This window comes from Physella acuta, unplaced genomic scaffold, assembly GCF_028476545.2.
Source record: "Physella acuta isolate Inbredline_101_S28 unplaced genomic scaffold, ASM2847654v3 ptg000607l, whole genome shotgun sequence".
NCBI lineage: Eukaryota > Metazoa > Mollusca > Gastropoda > Physidae > Physella > Physella acuta.
Window position 1 is genome coordinate 10,335 of NW_026732126.1, and position 23,778 is coordinate 34,112.

The 23,778-nt window shown below is 38.6% G+C and overlaps 1 protein-coding gene across 2 annotated transcripts in view; it reads left to right on the forward strand.

The window, feature by feature from the left end:
* Nucleotides 1-3,941: 3,941 nt before the first annotated feature.
* The window catches only part of LOC131947801 (protein neuralized), a 36,719-nt gene continuing 16,882 nt past the window's right edge, over nt 3,942-23,778 (forward strand). Inside the window, exons 1-3 of one of the 2 annotated variants that reach the window (XM_059309126.1) lie at nt 3,942-4,134; nt 13,927-14,093; nt 17,517-17,862. In XM_059309126.1, the coding sequence (XP_059165109.1) occupies nt 4,101-4,134; nt 13,927-14,093; nt 17,517-17,862 (547 nt within the window). In that variant the 5' untranslated portion in view covers nt 3,942-4,100. Of the gene's footprint in view, nt 4,135-9,985; nt 10,749-13,926; nt 14,094-17,516; nt 17,863-23,778 lie in introns of those variants that run through there. The other variant, XM_059309125.1, reaches the window with a different exon arrangement.

Sequence of the window (23,778 nt, forward strand, 5' to 3'; positions counted from 1 at the left end):
TAAGCGAAGCTGGGCAGCATGCCTAGTCTTATAGAGATACTGGTCAGGTTTTAATGCAAACACTTTTTTGTCCCATGTATTGTCGACTTCATTAAAATCGAACTGAATGCAAAGCGATAATAATAATATACATTATATATATATATATATATATATATATATATATATATATATATATATATATATATACATATATATATATATACATATATATATATATATATTTATATATATATATATATACATATATATATATATATATATATATATATATATATATATATATATATATATATATAAGCTTTTGTAAATTGGCTAAAAATAGACTTTCCTTTAAAATTCACACGATGCATTTAAGCCTACTAATGTCTAAATTTGTTACATTACTTAAGTAGACATAGTTCTCTGAGTTAACCTTAGTACTTTATTCTTATATACAGACAGCTCAGACGACACGTCCTCTGTCGCTGACTATACCTTTCGTTAACTGCCGTATAAGTACACATCAGATACACATCACAGTAAACACACTTTGAACACTCAAGGGGCGTAGCCATGATATACACAATACAAGAGACCTAACAATCACTAACAAGACAACAGTTTAAGTTAAGGAGTAATTTTAAAAAAAACTCAGTCGGAGTGAGGATATCAAGTCACTAATAAGCGCTTGTAGAAGCGAAGCACGTGCGAGAATCGCATCATGTGGTTTCATATGGTTTCACTGCGTTTCATCATGTTATATTTGTCTCCAGGCCATCACGAGAGTAGGGACGCTCCTGGTAACTGCAACATAAATCTATGGATGCTGAAAAAAATATAGTCTACTTTCTCACGGGAATTTAGGTAAATTAGTTCAAGAAAAGTGTTCGAATTTTTTTTTTCACATGCGTTTTGCCGTGCACGTACAAGCTAATATTCCCAATATAATTAGTCTCAATCCCTAAGTACACGTCAGTTAGACAAATGACTGTACATTGACATTGTCTTGTCTGTAATGAGATCCTATTTGTAGGACGTCTATGTCACTTAACGGACATATGAACAAGCGCTTATAAAAATAGATACAGCGCTTGTGTATTTTTCTTTTCCGGACCTGAGGCGACCAAAAAGTGACAATCCTTAAATTTCATGTAAACTTGCATCACTGAGGAAATGTTTTTTTCTTTTTATAAACAAAGTGTGCAAACTACTTATGTCGAACAGCTTTTGGGATTGTCCTCAACGTCACATTATACTGACAGTGTGTTGCTTCCTTTATGCTCCACCCTCTGAGTCCCTCTTCAACACTTCTTCTCTTTACACCTCCAGTTTTTCTCTTTTTAATTTAAATAAGAAAAATCCGAATATGCTTATATATATATATATATATATATATATATATATATATATATATATATATATATATATATATATATATATATATATATATATAATGAAAGTGTTTGTGGGTTTTATTATTATATACACTGTCATTTTTATTATTTTATTCAAATTAGTAAGCCTATGAATAATGTTGGAATTAGGTTGGGATAGAGGTTGTATTTAATTTATAGTGTATTGGAAATACTTTTTAATTTTTTTTATTCGATCTAACTTTTTTTTCAAAGATACATATTTGATAAAATTAAATATGCGATAAAAACTTCAGATACAAATAAAACTTGAAAAAAAAACAACAACAAAAACAAAACCAACAAAAGAACTGAGTATCGAGTTAGTGGTGTGGTTGTACCCCAGCCCGAGAACTGGAGCACAAATCATCAGCTTTAGGCTCTGTTGATAAAGTCATGGTTTTACCCACACCACCACGGCTCAGTCCGATAGCTGGCTTGTATTTGATCGTTTTATGTCTACGACACGAGTGTGGTGCAATACTAGCAGTCACACAAATAGAACGTTACTAATTTTCTAAATATAATTTGTAAGGGAGGTAGCTGAGCATTTAAAAAAAGATTCGCCTCCCTTTGTAAATCACCTGACAAACACCCCCACCCAGAACAAAATGTAATTTATATAGAAAACATATACTTTTACCATTGACCGTCCCCCTCGTTAAATGTAGTCCCCCCCACCCACAGGAGAAAAAAGTCTGGAAGAAACTCTGCCCCCAACCCCCCCCCCCCCCTAAGTGCATTATGGGAATAGTTTTTGGCAATTATGACATAAATTTGATAGTCTGCTTTATTATACAATATATAGGCTCGTATAAAATAGATAATGACTAAAGATTTTTTTTTAAATACTCGATTTTAAATTATGCTCAGAACATTTTGCTTTTTAAATTTTTGCCATAGACAATCGGAGTAAGAGAGAGGGGAAGCATTGGGATGGAATTACAGTCAACAAAGAACTCAATATTCCATTGAAAAAAAGAGAGAGAACTGTGATATAATAATTGTGCTACCCTAAGGTCTCTGTTAGACATTTTTCTCCCGTGTGTGGCGTGAGCGCCCTGCGACGCCCCTGACACTTTGGCGGTCGTAGACGGATATTACACTTCACTATTACGGGGGATGATCAAAGTACTCTCAATGCTTTATTATACAGCACGACCTGGTACGTTCGTTCGGGGTTTAGCATTTGTAATTGGGGGGGGGGGGGGGCGGACACTGTTTTCTATCTATATAAATTCCATTTCTTTCGAAGCCCCCCCCCCCCCCGAAGAGATGCCTGGAAGAAACACTGCATATGTTCGGTGCTGTTTAGTTTCAATGGGCAATATGGTTCATATTGCAGTGTTAAGTAGGGTTTTAAGTTATGTTAGTATGTCTTACGTCACACACCCAGGAACATAGTCCACAGATAAAAGCTTTACAGACACTCATTCTGATCACATGTGTCTCGGGTCTTGTCCAGATAAGCAACGCCATTAGTGCAAAACGTGCACCGGCGAAAAGTTAAGACCCGCCACTTGTGGTCTATTTCTTATGTCTAAACATTTGAATATTTAAACGCACCCTATAAGACAACTCTTTGTCAGCCTCTAGGGTTAGGATTGGGGTTGGGGTTAAAGGTAATAAAATACAGACCTTTCATGCAAATTTTAATGGCATGTCTCCATTTCACCCCCTTTGATAAAATTAAAAAGTACAAGTTCCATATCCTTTTCATAATCTTTTTGGGGTGGCGGGAGTTAACTTTTTGGCGGGGCTTATCTGGATAAGATCCAGTGTGGCGAGTTGTATCTGTGTAGCCTGCTTGAAGCAATACATTATTATGGCATTGTGGGAACTGAAATGAGACCCCTCACTCACACAACCCTCCAGAATCTAGGTCAAATAATTCCAAGCAAAAAGTTTAAGTTGGCCAAAAAAAAAAAAAAATGAATTGAGATCAACTCATAGTGCAGTTGTGTCGCATCATGAAGGAGAAACCTGCAGTTTTATTCAGGGGGGGGGGGGGGGAAGGAGTATGTGACGTCACAATAAAAAAAACAATGATTTAAAAAGAATTTGAAAAAAATGTTTTTCAAACTTATTACTATTATAATTTTTTTTTTTTACTTAGCCTAACTAGATACTTAGATCTACATCTATTACGATAGTTAAAAACGGAGAAAATGAAACATTTGGCCTTAGCCAATAATGGCAATAACCTACACCTACATTTTCGAAAGCCTAATTATTAAATTAAGTTTTTTTTAAAAAATAATAATAATATAGATCTAATATTATTTATAGATCTGGGGTGCTTTAATTTATAGTCTGCATTAACAACTTGATTATAACACGAATTTGAATGCATTATAATGATTAGACCTAAACAATGAAAATAGAACAAACTCATCTTACTAAAATTATACTAGATTTGGTGACATGTTTTTAAAATTTTATTTTTAAATATATTAGGCCTAACTTCAAATAAAAATTATTTCGTTTATGATGTAAACAACAGAACTCTTTTGAACGAGACATAAAATTTTCTAACCACATCCGCTGGAAACATTGTTGGGATTTCCAAGTTATTAATCTAGTTTTGGTTACATTCTTCTGAAAATGAACATTTATTACACTTTAACAGCAGTGCATAGTTAATACTTTTAGAATTGATCGATAGCTATGTAACAATAACACTCTTTAGTTTAATTTATAGACAAAATGGGAAATACAGGATCGACTAGTTCTAACAGAGGTAAGCGTCAAAATAGTCAAATTATTTTTTTCTTTACTTTTTAATTATTTAGATCTCTTTCTCTACTCAAACTAAAACTATGAACTATGAAACTACTCACCACTGACTACTCTGAATAATCTCATTCTCATTCCTACTCAAATGTACTGGACTTACTGGACGACTAGATTCTAGACTAGATTTGTTATCTAGATTTATTAGTAGATCCGAGTAGGGATGATTTTAATTTTAGACACCGTTGTCCGATAATTATAATTATTAATTAATAATAGTAGGCCTAGGTATATACTTAAAAAGTAAAATAATAAAAATCGGTGTGTTGAGTTGTTGTATTGTAATCTCGACTAATTTTATGGTTATAAATTAGGGTCAGGCGTATGGTTGGACTAGGGTTGGGGGCCGTTAGGGTTAGGGCCCGTTAGCAATGACATTAGCCAGCAATGTGTGTATTTAGTTACAATTTAGTAGTTAAGTACCACGACCAGTAACCTAACACCTTTTTTTTGGAAGATTGTATTATTGGACACTGGTTAAAAAATTTCCCCGATTCTATCTTATTAAATCAAAATCTAATAGAGTGTAGGCTTAGATCTACATTTTCTTAAATATACCTATCCATCTAGACTAGACTAATATTACATACATAGACCACTAAGACCTATAAATAAAAGAATTAAAAAGGCTTAGGCAGCAATAAAAATGTGTCCCTTTGTCAACAACAAAAAGAAAATAGATAGACCTATGCATAGGTTGGTATAATGAGGTACTATCCAAAAATTAATACATTTGTATTAGCCTAATTAAAAAAAAACAAGAAACCATTTCTGACACAGAATCAGAATCATCCATTTCTTTGTATTATCACATTTAAATGATGAAAATCATATAGACTAGTAGTTTTCATTCCTCCTCCCTTTTCATTACAGACTAAATTAAATTTAAAGAAACAACACTAATAATCAATAATTGGTAATTTTTAAAATTATGTTATTAATTTATTTGTAATTTACAAAAAATGGCTTTGTTTAAATGGAGGTAAAAGTTACCAAGTAAATTATTTAAATCACCAGAAAACATGGATGGATATAAAAACAATCAGGCACTTGTGTGAAAAAGAAATGAAATAAAATATAAATTAAGAAAATACAGGACCCCCAATCCGCCATGAATTGATATCATATTTGGAAGGAAATTACCAGGAACAAAAAGATTTGATGCCTTTAAATACAAATTTTTAAAAGTATCAGTCACTTTTAATTAGTTCAGTAATTCTTGTAGTTAAGTACTCTAAGAAAGGATTTTTATGTTGTTCACTCATTGTTGTCACATTAGGCTTCTAATTTAGTTTTAAATTCTTATACATTTAATATTTATACATTTAATAATAAAACACAACATGTCTATCCAAAATTTAATTTCTTTGTGTTGACATAGCACTGTTAGGATTGAAAGGCTTTATGTCTGTATGTCCAATGTAAACTTGACAATATTGAGCTATTTTTAGTCATTTTCTTAACAATATTGTGCTATTTTGGGTCATTTTCTTAACAAGAATATGTCTAGTTACATGATGGCCTATAAGTTGTTGGTATTTTTTAAGCACTGGGTAATGTTTTATCTTTAACTAACTCAAATCACATTAGCTGAATTATTTTAGGGAGTATTTGCTTAAAGTAAACATGTGAGCAAAAACTAAATTGTGAAATGGGAAACAACTCATCTTAATATGACTTATGTTTTATTATTTAAAAACAATAAAAAAAAAGCCTGTTTAACATTAGTAAAAATAAGAAGTCAGTAAAGTGAGATGAGTAGGAAATTGAACTTTAATATCCTTTATAAGAAAATATTTGGTCGTCTCTAAAAATCAATGGCTCAGAGCTGCTCTCCTGTCAAGTCTCCCTAAATGTAACCTGATGGTCAGTAACATCACTGTTTAATTTAACAGTTAAAATATATGCAAACTTTAAGGTCAGATGTCAGTATTTAAATGGACCAATTGTTACAGCAAAGATTTAACAGGAAAATCATTATCAACAATACTAAACCCTGTGTACTTAATGATAATTAATCATAACCTCTATGCTGTTGAATTGAGCTAGCCCTAGGAATAAACATATTGTTACTTTTTTCTTTTATGATCATCCTTTCTCTATTTTATTTTGCAAAATTGGTTTCTTTGCATATGTATTCAATTGAAAAAAATGATAGGGCTTAACCATAATAAGTAACCTTACTTAGGTCACTACTTTACCCCTTGTGGAGCATAGGGTGTCAACCATTTCTTTCACTTTGTTTGTCCCCTGCTGTGCCTTTTGCTTCTACCAAGTCATCCTTGTGTCTATAGTTCATCAGTCTGTTGTGGGCACTTCCCTTAGCACAGTATATATCATATTTGTATTCATCTTTTACAGTCTAGCCATCATTTCCTCCCTCCAACCTGAGCTGCCTTAAGCTCATGGTACATATTAAGCATTGATTTCTTAAGGACTTTGTGGGTGTTACTGCCATATATTTGTCTTAAGAATACTAAATTTCATAATAGTAGTCATTGTGAAAAGTGCAAATGGTGTGTTTAGACTAATGAAAACTAGATCTACTTGGATAAGGTTTAAAACATCAGAGTATTGACATAAAAATCAGCAGTTTTAGGTGTTTCCTTTAACCCTTTCTGTTTCTTAAAATACTTTTGTGAGAAATGCAAATCAAATTGAGGTGTGAATTAGTTCACAATTTTGTATACACTTAAAACTCTGTGGCTATATCACACACTTTTTATTTTCTGTGTTATTCTAAAATATATTTTTTCTTATTCAATTGAAATGTACTTGTTGTTGAAATGTTTGGTCTTTCTTGACATTTTAATTATTAAAAGTTTGCTTGTTTGGTTCAAAATATTAGCATAGGAATAAATAGGTGTAATGGTTTACTGTTCATATTTTATCACCTGAAAGTGTTTGGTGGTAATACGTTTTATGTTTTTTTTTAATACGAATGTGTAAAGAAGAGAGTGGGAGTGGCTACATCATATTTACAGCAACATGGCCCTCTGGGCAAAGCAGTGTACTGTGGTCCATGACAGTTATTGAGAGATTATAAAGTCCCTGGGCATGTGACCATCAAGCACCCTGCACCAATTATGGGGGGGGGGAGGGGGTAGGGGGTATAAGGAGTAAACTCATCATAACAAGAATTTATGAAAGAATGTTTGTATATAGTATTTTTACATTTTTACTATTATATTGCCTGTAGCTATCTATCTTGAATGCAGCATTTGAAATGGGGAAAATGTTACATATTTGATATCATATTGTGTTGTGGAAATAATCAAATCTAGGCAAACACAAATGGAGTAGTGTTTTAGTGTGGTAATATTCAGGCTGCGTGACTCAAGTATGTTGTGTGTAATCAGGGTTCAAATAACTGTTGTGTCAAATTGGTTTTATTTTAGTCTTGTAGCCAGGAAGTTATTTTAGGAGAGTGTTTGAGTTGCTACAATTATAGACCTGTGGTTGTGTGGTTAGACCAGCTGATAGATACACAATGATGAATGTCATGACTTGATTTAATAGTTGTTATCTGACTCATATGTCTACACTATATCCACAAATTAGAAAAAAAAAAAAACAAGTGTATGAACTAGATATTTATCAAGTACAAACTATGGCTTCTCTGTACATCAACTATAGTTTTCATTTATAATTAATTCATAGCCTTAAGTTTAAGTTATTGGATAGAATATTAGCAGTGTTTGTTTTTAGCATTTTTCTCCATTGGGGGGGGGGGGGGGAAAGAAAGAGATGGGTTGAATTATAAATTTTCTACATAATTTTTTTCCCTATTACATTCAAGGGTGGGGGGGGGGAGGTATACTAGCTTTGAGAGGCTGTGTAACACCATCCCCTCTAAGAGATGCCTGAAAGAAACTCTGAATATTAGTATGAGACAACCCATTATCCTAGAATTCTTTTCTTTTGGTGTTCTATGATTTACAGAGATTTACTGCACTTTGTTATTTTGTTTACACTTCACCTTAATTGACTTCAAGCTATTATTTTTTTGTCTGTGTATCTAAAAATAGAAACTTTGATCTCTGATATTTATTGAACAGGGCATATTTCTTGAGTTCAACCTGGCATGTGTGATGTTTGAGCCAAAAACTCTGTGTTACCCTTCAGGCATGTCACAACATGCTAGCCTGTAGCAGGCACTCTCCCAATGCCAGTAGCCCGCAGCACTGAGTTTATCCGCTGGTCATCTAACACATGGCCGCTGAGTGTCCGTACACTTTCCTTCTTGCCCGAGCCTACCTTTAGGTTTGTCTAGTACCGCTTATCGGCTGCTGGAGGCCTGGCCTCTCCCTGCCTCATCTTTTCTGCTAACCTGTTATTTTTACAAACTGATAGCAGTCTGGAACCGGAGTTTACGGTGTCGATCTAGTTTTGCCTACAGTATACACGTGCTGACTGTGTTCCGCGCACCATTTTTTTTTAGGTTATCGCACTTTAAACTGTGTTAAAAATATGTGAGCATTTTTGTGTTTAGAAGAAACAATTATTTTAATTTATCTGACGACAGCTTTACAGATAAATAGTTAATTAGTTGGCTTGTTTGTGTATTAGCAAGTAGTGTAAAAAATCAGGTGTTGTGCTTTTAAAAGTATAATTAGAACAAAGGAAGTTCCTAAAGCAAAGTGTGAGCTGCAGGTAAGGAAAACCTGTGGAACAGAACGAACTGGAACACCGCCTTCGCCTTACCATCTTTCATGAAGTTCAAATGAGAGGAACGGTTTGCCCTCTGTTTCATCCCTGCGATGGAGTAATTATGTTCATCGTTTTATTCTCTGCCAATGGTGTGGCTTGGCTTACTGTTTTCAGATGGGACTGCCTTTGCTGTAATCAAACCAAGGAGGTTTTCACTTCAGTTTTGATTCAAAGTGGTGGCACAGCACAGAATTTCCTCTAGATAATAGCAGTATACAGTGGTTTGTTATTGAGCAGAGCCGAGCTGTACTCACTAGGTATCGCAGTTTCTCGCCGTCTTACCTCAGTATCGTAACGTAGCTGTTGTTACCCGTCATTACTGCACCTGGTGTAACAATCAGTGACGACATAAACAGAAGATCATGGGCGGTATCGACGTAGATGCCACCAGGATTGCGGCCAAAGTAAAGAACATTTAGCTGGAGATTTAAAAAAAAGAATCTGCTTGCCCTGGTTTCTTTACCTCGCCCTTTGTTTTTACGGTGAATTCTTTAAACTGGTGTGTACCACGCAGTGTGTTCATTTTTTTTTTCGTTTGGATTATTTGTGAAGACAGGTTTTTTTTTTATCGTTGCCTCTGGAGCATGGTTCAAGTGCTAAAGTTTGCTGAATACACAAGGGTGGATCTTTTGTTTCACTTGGGATTTGTGTTAAATCAGGTTTTCTAGACCACATCGTGAATACCAGCTTTTAGTATGGGAATTTTCGATGACATGGAAAACTTTATCATTGATCACTTTTCTGTGACAAAAAGACACAACGTGCAGCAGACCATTGAGATCACCAACAGCGTCGGTCAACAGACATCTCGAACTGACCAGAGCAGCACAGAGCAGCTGTCCATATCAGGACCCAGCAACCCTAGATCTCAACAAGTCGTTTCCCTCACTCAAGGTCAGGTCAGCAGCGAGCAGACCAGCTGTCGATCTCAGCATCTCTCCTCGTCCGACCCGGTGTCCGGCAGGCTTGACCACAGAAGCGAGGGCGAGTCCACGTGTATTGAAGATGTGCAGCGATCCCCACCCACAGAACGCTCTGTTGTACCATCGTCTCCCTTCAGGGACAGGGTCTCGTGGGGCGAGCGGGCGTCCACGCCTTCAGGGATCTCAGAGCTACACCGCAGCCCCCAGCTCGAGCATGTGGCCATCTCGTCCCCTTACCGCAGTCGCCAGAGAGCTTCCTGGATAGAACAGGCTAACTTAACTGGTGGATCGACCGAACAGAAGCGTGCCTTTTCTTTTGAGCACGTCTCAAGTTCCCCTGGACTCCGGCGTGCCCAGAGATCCTCCACTTCTTCAGAGCTTCAAAGAACTCCCCAGTCGGAGCATGGGCCACTCAACTCTCCCTTCAGATCAGAAAGAACCACCCCACAGTCTGAGAACCTACCGCCCAATTCGCCGTTTAGAACTGACAGACAAAGGGCATCTCAACAACCTGATCATCCAACACCAATATCCTCCTTCAGGTGCGAGTGCCTGTCCCCGCAAATAGACAACGCAAAGAATGCAGCTATCTGCAGCGACCAGCAGCATTCGCCCAAAACAGCCGTCAGACAACACAGCATCGATATAACAGTGGCCACGTATTCCAAACCTAAGCTTGTCCGACTGAGATCCGAACCCTGCACATCCAGCATGTCCGACCTGCCTATCCGCATCCAGCCACACGAGGGCCGCGGCAACAGGAGGAGACGGGAAGAACTTAAACGGTCGCAGTCGTTTGAAGCTAGTTCCTCATCCTGCCAAGAAGCGTTGTGGACAGGTATCAATGTGCCCAATCAATTGATCATTACTCGACCCCAGCTCTCGAGGGCAAGACTAAACAGAAAACATCTTTCCCTGCAGCTTGAAGGTATTGTGTTCGCTTTATCACATCCACCGCCCGCTTCTTTTATTTCGGGCTTGTCTTATGTCTATGGCCCACAGCTAGGAGTTCGTTTGACGTTTTTTGGTTTCGAATGATTGTGCTCAGACTTGAAATGTTTTCGTTGTGTCTTTAGATCACGTTTGCTTGAAGTCTGCCTTGCTAGGGGCATAGACTTTAAAAAATGGTTCAGTATAGAATGGCTTTACCTTTTCCACGAAGTCTGTAACGGAGAAGTTTTTCAGCGTTATTGAATCAGATGCATTACGTTGTACATACGTGGATTTTAAAAGAAAATATCTATTGGATGTCTTATTATTGTTGTTTATAAGTAATTTATCATTGTAGCTTTATTAATTTATCATCATAATTCGTCATTTTGCCATGCTTACCACAAACATTTAAAACATATACATACAGAAGCAGCCATGTTGTGAGATTGTTGAAAGTAAAAGTTTAAAAGTAATATGAGACCAAATATTTCCAACAGGCTACAGTGCTTGTTAAACTGATCAATTGATAGTAAACCTAGTAGTAGCACAACTATGATCTCGTCTTAAACTTTACACCTCCAAAGTGTATACATAGTGAGCTCCGAGTAGCACAGCCATGTTCTCTGTCATTAACTTTATAGACAGTGAACTGCCAGTAGCACATCCATGTTCTCTGTCATTAACTTTATAGACAGTGCACTTCCAGTAGCACAACCATGTTTTCTGTCATTAACTTTAATGGCTCTATAGACTGTGAACTCCCAGTAGCACAGCCATGTTCGCTGTCATTAACTTAAATGGCTCTATAGATGGTGAACTTCCAGTAGCACAGCCATGTTCTCGTTTTAAACTTTACCACGAAAAATTTGTTGTAAAAAAATGCAATTTGTGCAGCATAACGTTAACTGCCAAAATAACTTGTACCTATTTGAACGCCATCGTCCTAATGAAGCTAAGTGCAACCAGATGTGCTCAGAGCAGATCATTAGATGTACACAGAAGCCAACCAGCCGGAACTTAGTTGGAAGCATCAACAATTCGTTTGAGGCTGGCTCAGGAAGTTAGTTTTAATTAGACACGAATTTCCTCATACGGAGCGTTCTATCGATACTATTTCACATCATTTAGTCCTTTATTTATATCTTACAAACTTGTAAAAAAAAAAAAGTTCCGGTGCACCATGTAACATTTTCCGGGTTAGCCCGTAACACTTGTTAATAAACCAGTCTGGAGTATTTTTTTTACCTCTCCATGTAGTTAGGTAGAGCCTCGTTTAAACATTTCCTGAAGAGACAGATATCATTGTCATGGCAGGTCTTTGTTGTGATAAACCCGCTAGCAATTTGAATGGATCGTGTACAAAGATCTTTGTTGACACCAAGAGCGTGCACGAGTAACATTTACACTACCAAGCTAAATCCTGCAACAAGTTACATGTATCTGGACATACTTGTTCCAGGGACAAGTGTTGATTCCGTGTCAACACTTTGGCACAGGTATAATCAAAACACGCTGATAAGGAATGGTGTGAAATGCCAGTTTTGAAGCGCGAAATGTGCGTAATAAATTGCATGCGCGAAAAGAAAAATTAAGCGAAAGCTTTTTCTTTTCTGTAGACTTATTCTTATTTATGAAATGTTTTGTCTACTAAACGCTAAAATAAGATACATAGGTATTTGTCACCTAGATATGGTATGAAGTTCGCGGCCACTGGGCACATATCCAGGAACCTATACATGTTCACATTTAGCAGACTACCGTCAGCAAGCAGGGGTTGAGTCCTGTACCGCCGTCTGTGTAAGACCCCGATATAAACCTGTGTTGAAGCAACTTGTTTGCCGAGAGAGATTCTATTTAGTTTCTTGTTTGTATTTGTGTTCCCGTTAAGCCGGTCTACGCCCCTCGACTTTGATTACAATAGCGTGTCATTGTTTTCTTTTGTCAGTTTTATACCTGGTCTGTAGCGCTATGTTAGTCGTGTTTTCTGTTGCAACACAACCACGCATCCAGCACAGACCGACCACTAACAGACAACAGCTCACTCAACAAAGTCCACACATAGACAGCCAATGTTAACGTAGGCTTGCGTCTGACCAAAGCTGTTCCATAGCTGCGTCAAGAGTTACATGCACACTTGACACTGTTCTGTCCAAGTTATCTTGTGCCTAGTGACTAGAATCTTGCGTCATATCAGCGTTTCATTAACATATCAGCTTTTTATCTTGGCAAAAGGTTACCGGCATATCGATGTGATTTGTAGTCTGATCGATTACCTACACACAAACCTCCGATGATGACTCGATGCATATCACTGACTATTGGAGTCTCGGTTCTTTACTTTCTAATGACAAGATGATAAGGTGTAGTATACATCAAACGTGGACTGGTAGAAAATCTGGTCCTGTCTTTCATGTAGCATCTAGCGGAAATCATCTTCAAATTAGATACAACACTTGGCATTATTAAACTATTTCACATGTAATTGGGATGTATTTCTAAGACCCTACTACTCGGTAAATGTTCCTTGTCTAGTCTTCAGCTGATCTTGTCATCATTCCTCTTTTGTCTTGGATCTATATCGGTGCACCAGAAAGGTGAATACGCCCAGGTCGATGTATGAGACTTGGCAAAGTGTAGTGAGGTAGGGGTGAGTGCACTCATTGGGCAAGTCTCACGTGAAATGGCGTTCATTGAGAAACATTTTTTATGGGTAAAATTAGCCCCGCTAGTTGATTAGTCTGATGGTTAACATTGGCTCTACTGATTAGCGAAAAAAAAATCAATTTTTGTTAACATTAGCGCTGCTGGTTAAATATTGTCAGGGTTGGTTAACATTAGCTAAACTGGTTGTATAGTCTGAATGTTTGTTAACCTCAGCACTAATAGTTGATAGCGTAAGGTTGGTTAACATCAGCTCTACTGTTTGGATATTGTAAAGGTTGGATATTGTAATGTTGGTTTACATTAGCTCTACTGGTTGGATATTGTAAAGGTTGGTTAACGTTAGCACTACTGGTTGAGTGTTGGTTGGTTTTTTCATGACCTTTGTTTTATAGGATCTATTAGATCGAAACCTATTTATGACCCTTGTTTTATAGGATCTATTAGATCAAAACCTATTTACCTGTCGGTAGAAGTTATCTTATACATTTGAACCTATTGACCTTTTGTAGGTTTGCCAGGAGATCTAAACCTATCCCGAGGAGACGCCCCCCTCCTCTTCCACGACACACATGGCGACAACATTCAGCTCCTCAACAACAAGACACGGGCCAGGCGCCACGAGAGCTTCTGTAAAGGGATCTGCTTCAGCAACAGACCCATCGCAATTAACGAGAGGGTGAGTGCTGTAGTTTTTATTTTTTAAAATTTATTTTTTGTTATAGGGACATCAATGTTCCAACTAAATTACATGCCAATGTTGGTTCTTGTCTGTTTGTGTCTAATGTTGATCTAGATTTCATGTCAATGATGATTCTTGTCTGTGTGTTTACGTGAATGTTGAACAATTGTAAAAAAAAAACTAACGAAATCAAACACATTCTTTTGAATGGCGAATAACGGCTATTTGTGCCAGCGTTTGTAAGTGGAACACGTAATGTAGACCTGAGATTTTGTTATCCTGTCTACCAGTGCCAGACCATGTTTAGGTACTTATATTAGCCACACAATCCTCAAGTGTCGAAGTATTGACGGCATTACATGCGATATGAATGTGTGTATAGCTAGTTGATAAGAACGTATTTTCTAGTTTGAGGTTAAGCTTTTATTATGTTAATATAGAGAACAGATTATATGGACTCTATTAACAATGGCGTCATTCAGCAGTGGATCGATCAACACCCAGTGCTTGTGTAGTAATCTGTAGGGCATAGACCAGAAACTTAGTTGTTCTTTGCTCCGTTTGATAAATGGGGAGTGGTTACAAAAGTTTAATTCCGTCTTTGACACGAAAGAAACGAAACAACTCGTGTAGATTGTGTGGGTACTTAAGTCTAGTTTATGCGTCAATTTTTCAAGAAAGGCATTTTTTTTTTACTTGACAAATACCTAAATCGGAGTGGGTTGCTTGAAGGTTTGTGAAATTTACTAGTGGTTAGGTGAACATGTTCCGTTGAATAAATTTATTTCGTAGAGTTTAGGGCTTGTCTCGTGATTTTAGCTGACTTTAACCCTTCCCCGGCCACCGTCGTCACAAAAAAAACAACAAAAACTGTAAATTTTTTAACAATTCTCCCTTTGGTGACGCCACAATGTCTCAACCCTACACGACTATAATAATTAAAACTAAATTATCTGCCCCTAATAGCCGTCACTAAACCCGGCTCTACGATTGTAAACATTTAGCATGAACCACAGCTCACCAGACTATGTGGGGTGGTGGTGGTAGGGAGCGCGTTTACAGCTTGGTGTTTTCTAGGGTCTCCAAGAAGAGAATTATATATATATATATATATATATATATATATATATATATATATATATATATATATATATATATATATATACGATTAACATGTTTCCCATTTTCTTTTCTTATAAAATATGGTTGAGCGCCCCCCCCCCCCCTTTCCGCCTATTGTGTGACGTCACGTATGACGAACACTTTAACGGTCCTCAGTGTTTAGAACTACCTTGAAGCAACCGGCTGGTTATTGAAGTGATCTGAGTCTGCTCCAGCGGCGACCAGGCTTCCATCAACAAATACGTGCAGCTAATTCTGTGTGAATTCCCTCCTCTCCCCGCCGAGTGTAAGACAAAGAGCGTATGTCCTTGTTCATATGTAAACACGCTCCACCCCGCCCTTCACAAACAGATGGTCGGTAAGGGGCTTTGATAATTGGTAATTAGGACCTGCAGAGAGAACAGATTTCAGTCTGTGCCCATCATTTGTCTCCACTCAGACAAGCTCAGGCAATACGCCAGCGGTTGTGCCCGTCAACATATTCCTTTATACTCATGTAGGAAATTACGTGAATATTAGCTAGAGTTTCCTTCAGATAGTGTAGTTTACACAGTCTTAATCGTCGTCCTGACTTAAGGAAGATGGGAGAATGTTGACATTTGAATGGCCTGGAGAACGTAAGGCCGTACCTAACACGCAGTGGTAGTCCGTACTGTCGTTTAACATCATGCCCCGGGGTTGCCGTCCGGCTCTTTAATCACTCTCTGTAAACTTGGTTACACCAGTCCGTGGGATACGGCCAAATACTGACGTCATGTGGCAGTTCTGTCTGTCTGATGTCAGTGGCATTTTTGTTTACCTGATGTCAGTGGCAGTTCTGTCTATCTGATGTCAGTGGCATTTTTGTTCAACTGATGTTCTTTTAAGCCAGAGTTAGAGACCAAAGATCTCCCTCTAGTAAAGTTTTCATCTTGACTAGCCAGAGTTAGAGACCAAAAATCTCCATCTAGTAAAGTTTTCATATTGACTAGCCAGAGTTAGAGACCAAAAATCTCCCTCTAGTAAAGTTTTCATCTTGACTAGCCAGAGTTAGAGACCAAAAATCTCCCTCTAGTAAAGTTTTCATCTTGACTAGCCAGAGTTAGAGGCAAAAAATTCTCCCTCTAGAAAAGTTTTCATATTGACTAGCCAGAGTTAGAGACCAAAAATCTCCCTATAGTACTATTGACATTTTCCTCTTGACTAGCTCGAGTTAAAGGCCAAAAATCTCCCTCTATTACTGCTGTACTGCATAAGTATCTGTAATTCCCCCCCCCCCCAGCTGGATGGTAGGGAATGGTTAAGGTGTTTGACTGGTCGATCATAGCGGCGTCTTGTGTTTACAGAGCTACTCCTGCCGCAGGTAAGCTCCGACTTTAGCGGCTCTATAAAAAAAAAAGGCAAATAACGAGTATAAAAAACAAAGCGGGCTGCCGGGTTTTAGTTGTGCCTTGGTCGCCAGTTGGTTGGGGAGTAGAGCTACCTTGTCGTCTGCTTCGTTTGTTAGCCATGTAGCTTCATCGTCTGCTGTTCAAACACTGCCTTGGCTTTGTTTGAAACTTTCAAGGATTGAATTGCAATTCGAAAAAAAAAATAGTTTATTTAAAGAAGCTACGAGTCTAAATTTAAATGTTTTTTTATTATATCTTGTAGGTTTCAATTTTATTTTTTAAAATAGCGTCTGAACAAAAACGTATTTGTAATCTGTAGGGTGTGGCTAATGTTTTCACACGGTGTAAAAATGTTGGTCTTGCTGTCTAATGTAGCTGACTCCCGCCTACATTGTGCTCACCTAGAGGTGTTTGTTTCTCTGCTTAGTCTGTAGCTTCATGCGTTGCTTCTTGCAGGTGTATGCGATTGTGTTGGTTGTTGCAGGTGTATGCTATTGTGTTGGTTGTTGCAGGTGTATGCTATTGTGTTGATTGTTGCAGGTGTATGCTATTGTGTTGATTGTTGCAGGTGTATGCTATTGTGTTGGTTGTTGCAGGTGTATGCTATTGTGTTGGTTGTTGCAGGTGTATGTTGTGTTGGTTGTGCAGATGTATGTGACGTGTTGTTGAGGGTGTATGTGATGTGTTGTTGCAGATGTATGTGACGTGTTGTTGAAGGTGTATTTTATGTGCTGTTGCAGATGTATGTGATTTGATGTTACATGTGTATGTGATGTGATGTTGAAGGTGTATGTGATGTGTTGTTACAGGTGTTTATGACGTGTTGTTACAGGTGTATGTGACATGTTGTTGCAGATGTATGTGATGTGATGTTGCAGGTGTTTATGACGTGTTGTTGCAGGTGTTTATGGCGTGTTTGTTTCTGCAGGTGTACGTCAAGTTCGTGGAGACCAACACCAGTTGGAGTGGGGTCCTGAGGTTTGGGTTCACCAACATCAACCCCGCCACGGTCAGGGGCAGCGACCTGCCCAGGTACGCCTGCCCTGACCTGACCAACAAGCCGGGCAACTGGGCCAAGGCTCTGGGTGAGCGCTACACCACCAGCAACATCCTGCTGCACTTCAGCGTCAACCGCGCGGGGGACGTGTACTACGGCGTGAACGGCGAGGAGAAGGGGCTGTTCTTTAGCGGGGTGGCCACCAACCTGCCGCTGTGGGCCATGCTGGATATCTACGGCAACACTGTCGGGGTGGAGTTTTCTCACGCTAATGCCGGTACGTTGTGTGTTCTTACTCTACCCACGTCTTTTCTCTCTCTCTCTCTCTCTCTCTCTCTCTCTCTCTCTCTCCTTCACATCTGTCTATTCAGCTCTTTATCTAACTACACTCATCCCTTCCTTCTCAACTAGTTTATTAAAGTTACATCCAATTTGATATCCAAGTAACAAGCTAGTGTTGTTTCCATGTGTCACGTGTTTCCCTTCCTTCAACTAAGCAAGCCACAAGTTAACTTTAAATTGACTTTACATTGACTTCCGGCATATTTGGTATGTATGCGATAGACGTTTTACATTTCTATCTGGTGCACTGTCTCTTATAAAAGTTATTGTAGTGTAGGCAGGGTGTTCAGGGGAGGGGATTGGACACCCCCCCCCCCGACATGAGCCTTCTCACATTGAACTAAAGCTATTGCCATTGGTACGTTCTGTTCATTTCAATACTTTCACAGTCGTGAGTCATAAAACCGAAACTGTACGTTCTTTAAAAATATTTTTAACCATTTAACCTGCTTAAGTCACCAACTGTGGAGTCGCCTACTGATTTAACTGGTTAGTCCGACTAGAATAAATTCAAATGTATCTAAAAAACAAAAACTTAAGAAGTAAAGATTATGATTGACTTTTCGGAACAATATCTGGTCAGAATTAGAAGGAAAAAAATTTAAGACAAACATATATTTTTACTTTCTCATATATATACGAAGTATAGAGAAAGTCTTGTAATCGTGCAAAAAAAAAAATCGAGATTTTTATAAATCTCGACGTTTTACACCTCACTGATACGTAAAAACATAATTTTGCAATCTTGTCCGTATGTCTGTGTGTCCGTCTGTCTGTCTGTGTGTGTGTGTGTCCGTGTGTAAACACGATAACTTGAGTACCGTTACAACTAGGTTGATGAAATTTCATATATAAGTATTTTATCAAAATGGTAGATCCTTATCAACTTTTGAGCGATTTCCGATAACCGGAAGTGGTAATTTTCCTGCTTTGAATTTTTCAAAGCCTATAACTTGAGTACTATTTCAGATAGATAAATGAAATTTCACATGTAAGTAAAAGATCTAATTCTCTACCTTCTGTTAAATTTTGAGTAATTTCCGTTGACAGGAAGTAGTAATTTACGCTACTTCCGATTTCTCAAAAAAACTAATGTAAATTTTAAAAGTACTAATAATATTGCGCACTATTATGCGCTTTTTTATTTGGGTTCACTTGGTGTGCAATTAATTTGTCTACGAGATTTTATTCTATTTTTAAAACTTTAAGTATTTAAAATGGATTAAAAATCATGTCTATAGCCCGAGTTCCCATCCCCTGTTATTTTATATAAGAATATTCGAGAAAGTTTAGGGGAGATCACTCCCGGTTTATTTAGAGTTGATAAGATGAAGATTTTAAAGTTACTGTCTTTATGTGACTGTATCATATATGTGACTTACAAGACAGCTAGTTCACCTGTTGGTTTGTGCTGGCCAGCAATAGCTGCCACTGTGTTGTCCCCTCTTGTAAGACTTGTACTACAGCTATCTAACCGGTACTGCTCCAGTAGCTACCACTGTGTTGTCCCCTCTTGTAAGACTTGTACTACAGCTATCTAACCGGTACTGCTCCAGTAGCTGCCACTGTGTTGTCCCCTCTTGTAAGACTTGTACTACAGCTATCTAACCGGTACTGCTCCAGTAGCTGCCACTGTGTTGTCCCCTCTTGTAAGACTTGTACAACAGCTATCTAACCGGTACTGCTACGGGCCTCACTAACGTGTACGGCAAACACCCTCTACAATAGAGAATACGATGCAGGGGAAAAACACGGTGAAAGTAATTAGGACGCTTGTCTAGTTGTTTCCATGGTAAAATGCACGTTCTGTGTGTGTGTGATGGGGGGGGGGGTTGTGGAAGTAACGTCTACCTTACCTGAGGTCTTACCTGAGGTGTAGAGTAGAGCACTCTCTGACTGGTGGCACCGTTAGGTCAATGTGCACGTTCGTGATGGCAGGTGATTGACACCTCCGGTACGGTACAACACTTTGTGCTGATTGGTTGAACGGCTGCTGGTCACGCTTCAGTAGTTGTCATCGTCTCGCTTTTGGCTACCATCAGAACTCTCCAATATTTGACCATCTCTATGTGTTGTAGCTACCATCAGAACTCTCCAATATTTGACCATCTCTCTGTCTTGTGGCTACCATCAGAACTCTCCAATATTTGACCATCTCTCTGTCTTGTTGCTACCATCAGAACTCTCCAATATTTGACCATCTCTCTGTCTTGTGACTACCATCAGAACTCTCCAATATTTGACCATCTCTCTGTCTTGTGGCTACCATCAGAACTCTCCAATATTTGACCATCTCTCTTGTTGCTACCATCAGAACTCTCCAATATTTGACCATCTCTCTGTCTTGTTGCTACCATCAGAACTCTCCAATATTTGACCATCTCTCTGTCTTGTGACTACCATCAGAACTCTCCAATATTTGACCATCTCTCTGTCTTGTGGCTACCATCAGAACTCTCCAATATTTGACCATCTCTCTGTCTTGTGGCTACCATCAGAACTCTCCAATATTTGACCATCTCTCTTGTTGCTACCATCAGAACTCTCCAATATTTGACCATCTCTCTGTCTTGTGACTACCATCAGAACTCTCCAATATTTGACCATCTCTCTGTCTTGTGGCTACCATCAGAACTCTCCAATATTTGACCATCTCTCTTGTTGCTACCATCAGAACTCTCCAATATTTGACCATCTCTCTGTCTTGTTGCTACCATCAGAACTCTCCAATATTTGACCATCTCTCTTGTTGCTACCATCAGAACTCTCCAATATTTGACCATCTCTCTGTCTTGTGGCTACCATCAGAACTCTCCAATATTTGACCATCTCTCTTGTTGCTACCATCAGAACTCTCCAATATTTGACCATCTCTCTTGTTGCTACCATCAGAACTCTCCAATATTTGACCATCTCTCTGTCTTGTGGCTACCATCAGAACTCTCCAATATTTGACCATCTCTCTGTCTTGTTGCTACCATCAGAACTCTCCAATATTTGACCATCTCTCTTGTTGCTACCATCAGAACTCTCCAATATTTGACCATCTCTCTTGTTGCTACCATCAGAACTCTCCAATATTTGACCATCTCTCTGTCTTGTTGCTACCATCAGAACTCTCCAATATTTGACCATCTCTCTGTCTTGTTGCTACCATCAGAACTCTCCAATATTTGACCATCTCTCTGTCTTGTGGCTACCATCAGAACTCTCCAATATTTGACCATCTCTCTTGTTGCTACCATCAGAACTCTCCAATATTTGACCATCTCTCTGTCTTGTGGCTACCATCAGAACTCTCCAATATTTGACCATCTCTCTTGTTGCTACCATCAGAACTCTCCAATATTTGACCATCTCTCTTGTTGCTACCATCAGAACTCTCCAATATTTGACCATCTCTCTGTCTTGTTGCTACCATCAGAACTCTCCAATATTTGACCATCTATGTCTTGTTGCTACCATCAGAACTCTCCAATATTTGACCATCTCTCTGTCTTGTTGCTACCATCAGAACTCTCCAATATTTGACCATCTCTCTTGTGGCTACCATCAGAACTCTCCAATATTTGACCATCTCTCTGTCTTGTTGCTACCATCAGAACTCTCCAATATTTGACCATCTCTCTGTCTTGTAGCTACCATCAGAACTCTCCAATATTTGACCATCTATGTCTTGTTGCTACCATCAGAACTCTCCAATATTTGACCATCTCTCTGTCTTGTTGCTACCATCAGAACTCTCCAATATTTGACCATCTCTCTTGTGGCTACCATCAGAACTCTCCAATATTTGACCATCTCTCTGTCTTGTTGCTACCATCAGAACTCTCCAATATTTGACCATCTCTCTGTCTTGTGGCTACCATCAGAACTCTCCAATATTTGACCATCTCTCTTGTTGCTACCATCAGAACTCTCCAATATTTGACCATCTCTCTTGTTGCTACCATCAGAACTCTCCAATATTTGACCATCTCTCTTGTTGCTACCATCAGAACTCTCCAATATTTGACCATCTCTCTGTCTTGTGGCTACCATCAGAACTCTCCAATATTTGACCATCTCTCTTGTGGCTACCATCAGAACTCTCCAATATTTGACCATCTCTCTTGTTGCTACCATCAGAACTCTCCAATATTTGACCATCTCTCTTGTTGCTACCATCAGAACTCTCCAATATTTGACCATCTCTCTGTCTTGTGGCTACCATCAGAACTCTCCAATATTTGACCATCTCTCTGTCTTGTTGCTACCATCAGAACTCTCCAATATTTGACCATCTCTCTTGTTGCTACCATCAGAACTCTCCAATATTTGACCATCTCTCTGTCTTGTTGCTACCATCAGAACTCTCCAATATTTGACCATCTCTCTTGTTGCTACCATCAGAACTCTCCAATATTTGACCATCTATGTCTTGTGGCTACCATCAGAACTCTCCAATATTTGACCATCTATGTCTTGTTGCTACCATCAGAACTCTCCAATATTTGACCATCTATGTCTTGTGGCTACCATCAGAACTCTCCAATATTTGACCATCTCTCTGTCTTGTGGCTACCATCAGAACTCTCCAATATTTGACCATCTATGTCTTGTGGCTACCATCAGAACTCTCCAATATTTGACCATCTCTCTTGTAGCTACCATCAGAACTCTCCAATATTTGACCATCTCTCTTGTAGCTACCATCAGAACTCTCCAATATTTGACCATCTCTCTGTCTTGTTGCTACCATCAGAACTCTCCAATATTTGACCATCTCTCTTGTGGCTACCATCAGAACTCTCCAATATTTGACCATCTCTCTTGTAGCTACCATCAGAACTCTCCAATATTTGACCATCTCTCTGTCTTGTTGCTACCATCAGAACTCTCCAATATTTGACCATCTCTCTTGTTGCTACCATCAGAACTCTCCAATATTTGACCATCTCTCTGTCTTGTGGCTACCATCAGAACTCTCCAATATTTGACCATCTCTCTGTCTTGTTGCTACCATCAGAACTCTCCAATATTTGACCATCTCTCTGTCTTGTGGCTACCATCAGAACTCTCCAATATTTGACCATCTCTCTGTCTTGTTGCTACCATCAGAACTCTCCAATATTTGACCATCTCTCTTGTTGCTACCATCAGAACTCTCCAATATTTGACCATCTCTCTTGTTGCTACCATCAGAACTCTCCAATATTTGACCATCTATGTCTTGTGGCTACCATCAGAACTCTCCAATATTTGACCATCTCTCTTGTTGCTACCATCAGAACTCTCCAATATTTGACCATCTCTCTTGTTGCTACCATCAGAACTCTCCAATATTTGACCATCTCTCTTGTTGCTACCATCAGAACTCTCCAATATTTGACCATCTCTCTGTCTTGTTGCTACCATCAGAACTCTCCAATATTTGACCATCTCTCTTGTTGCTACCATCAGAACTCTCCAATATTTGACCATCTCTCTTGTTGCTACCATCAGAACTCTCCAATATTTGACCATCTCTCTGTCTTGTTGCTACCATCAGAACTCTCCAATATTTGACCATCTCTCTTGTTGCTACCATCAGAACTCTCCAATATTTGACCATCTCTCTGTCTTGTGGCTACCATCAGAACTCTCCAATATTTGACCATCTCTCTTGTTGCTACCATCAGAACTCTCCAATATTTGACCATCTCTCTTGTTGCTACCATCAGAACTCTCCAATATTTGACCATCTCTCTGTCTTGTGGCTACCATCAGAACTCTCCAATATTTGACCATCTCTCTGTCTTGTTGCTACCATCAGAACTCTCCAATATTTGACCATCTCTCTGTCTTGTTGCTACCATCAGAACTCTCCAAT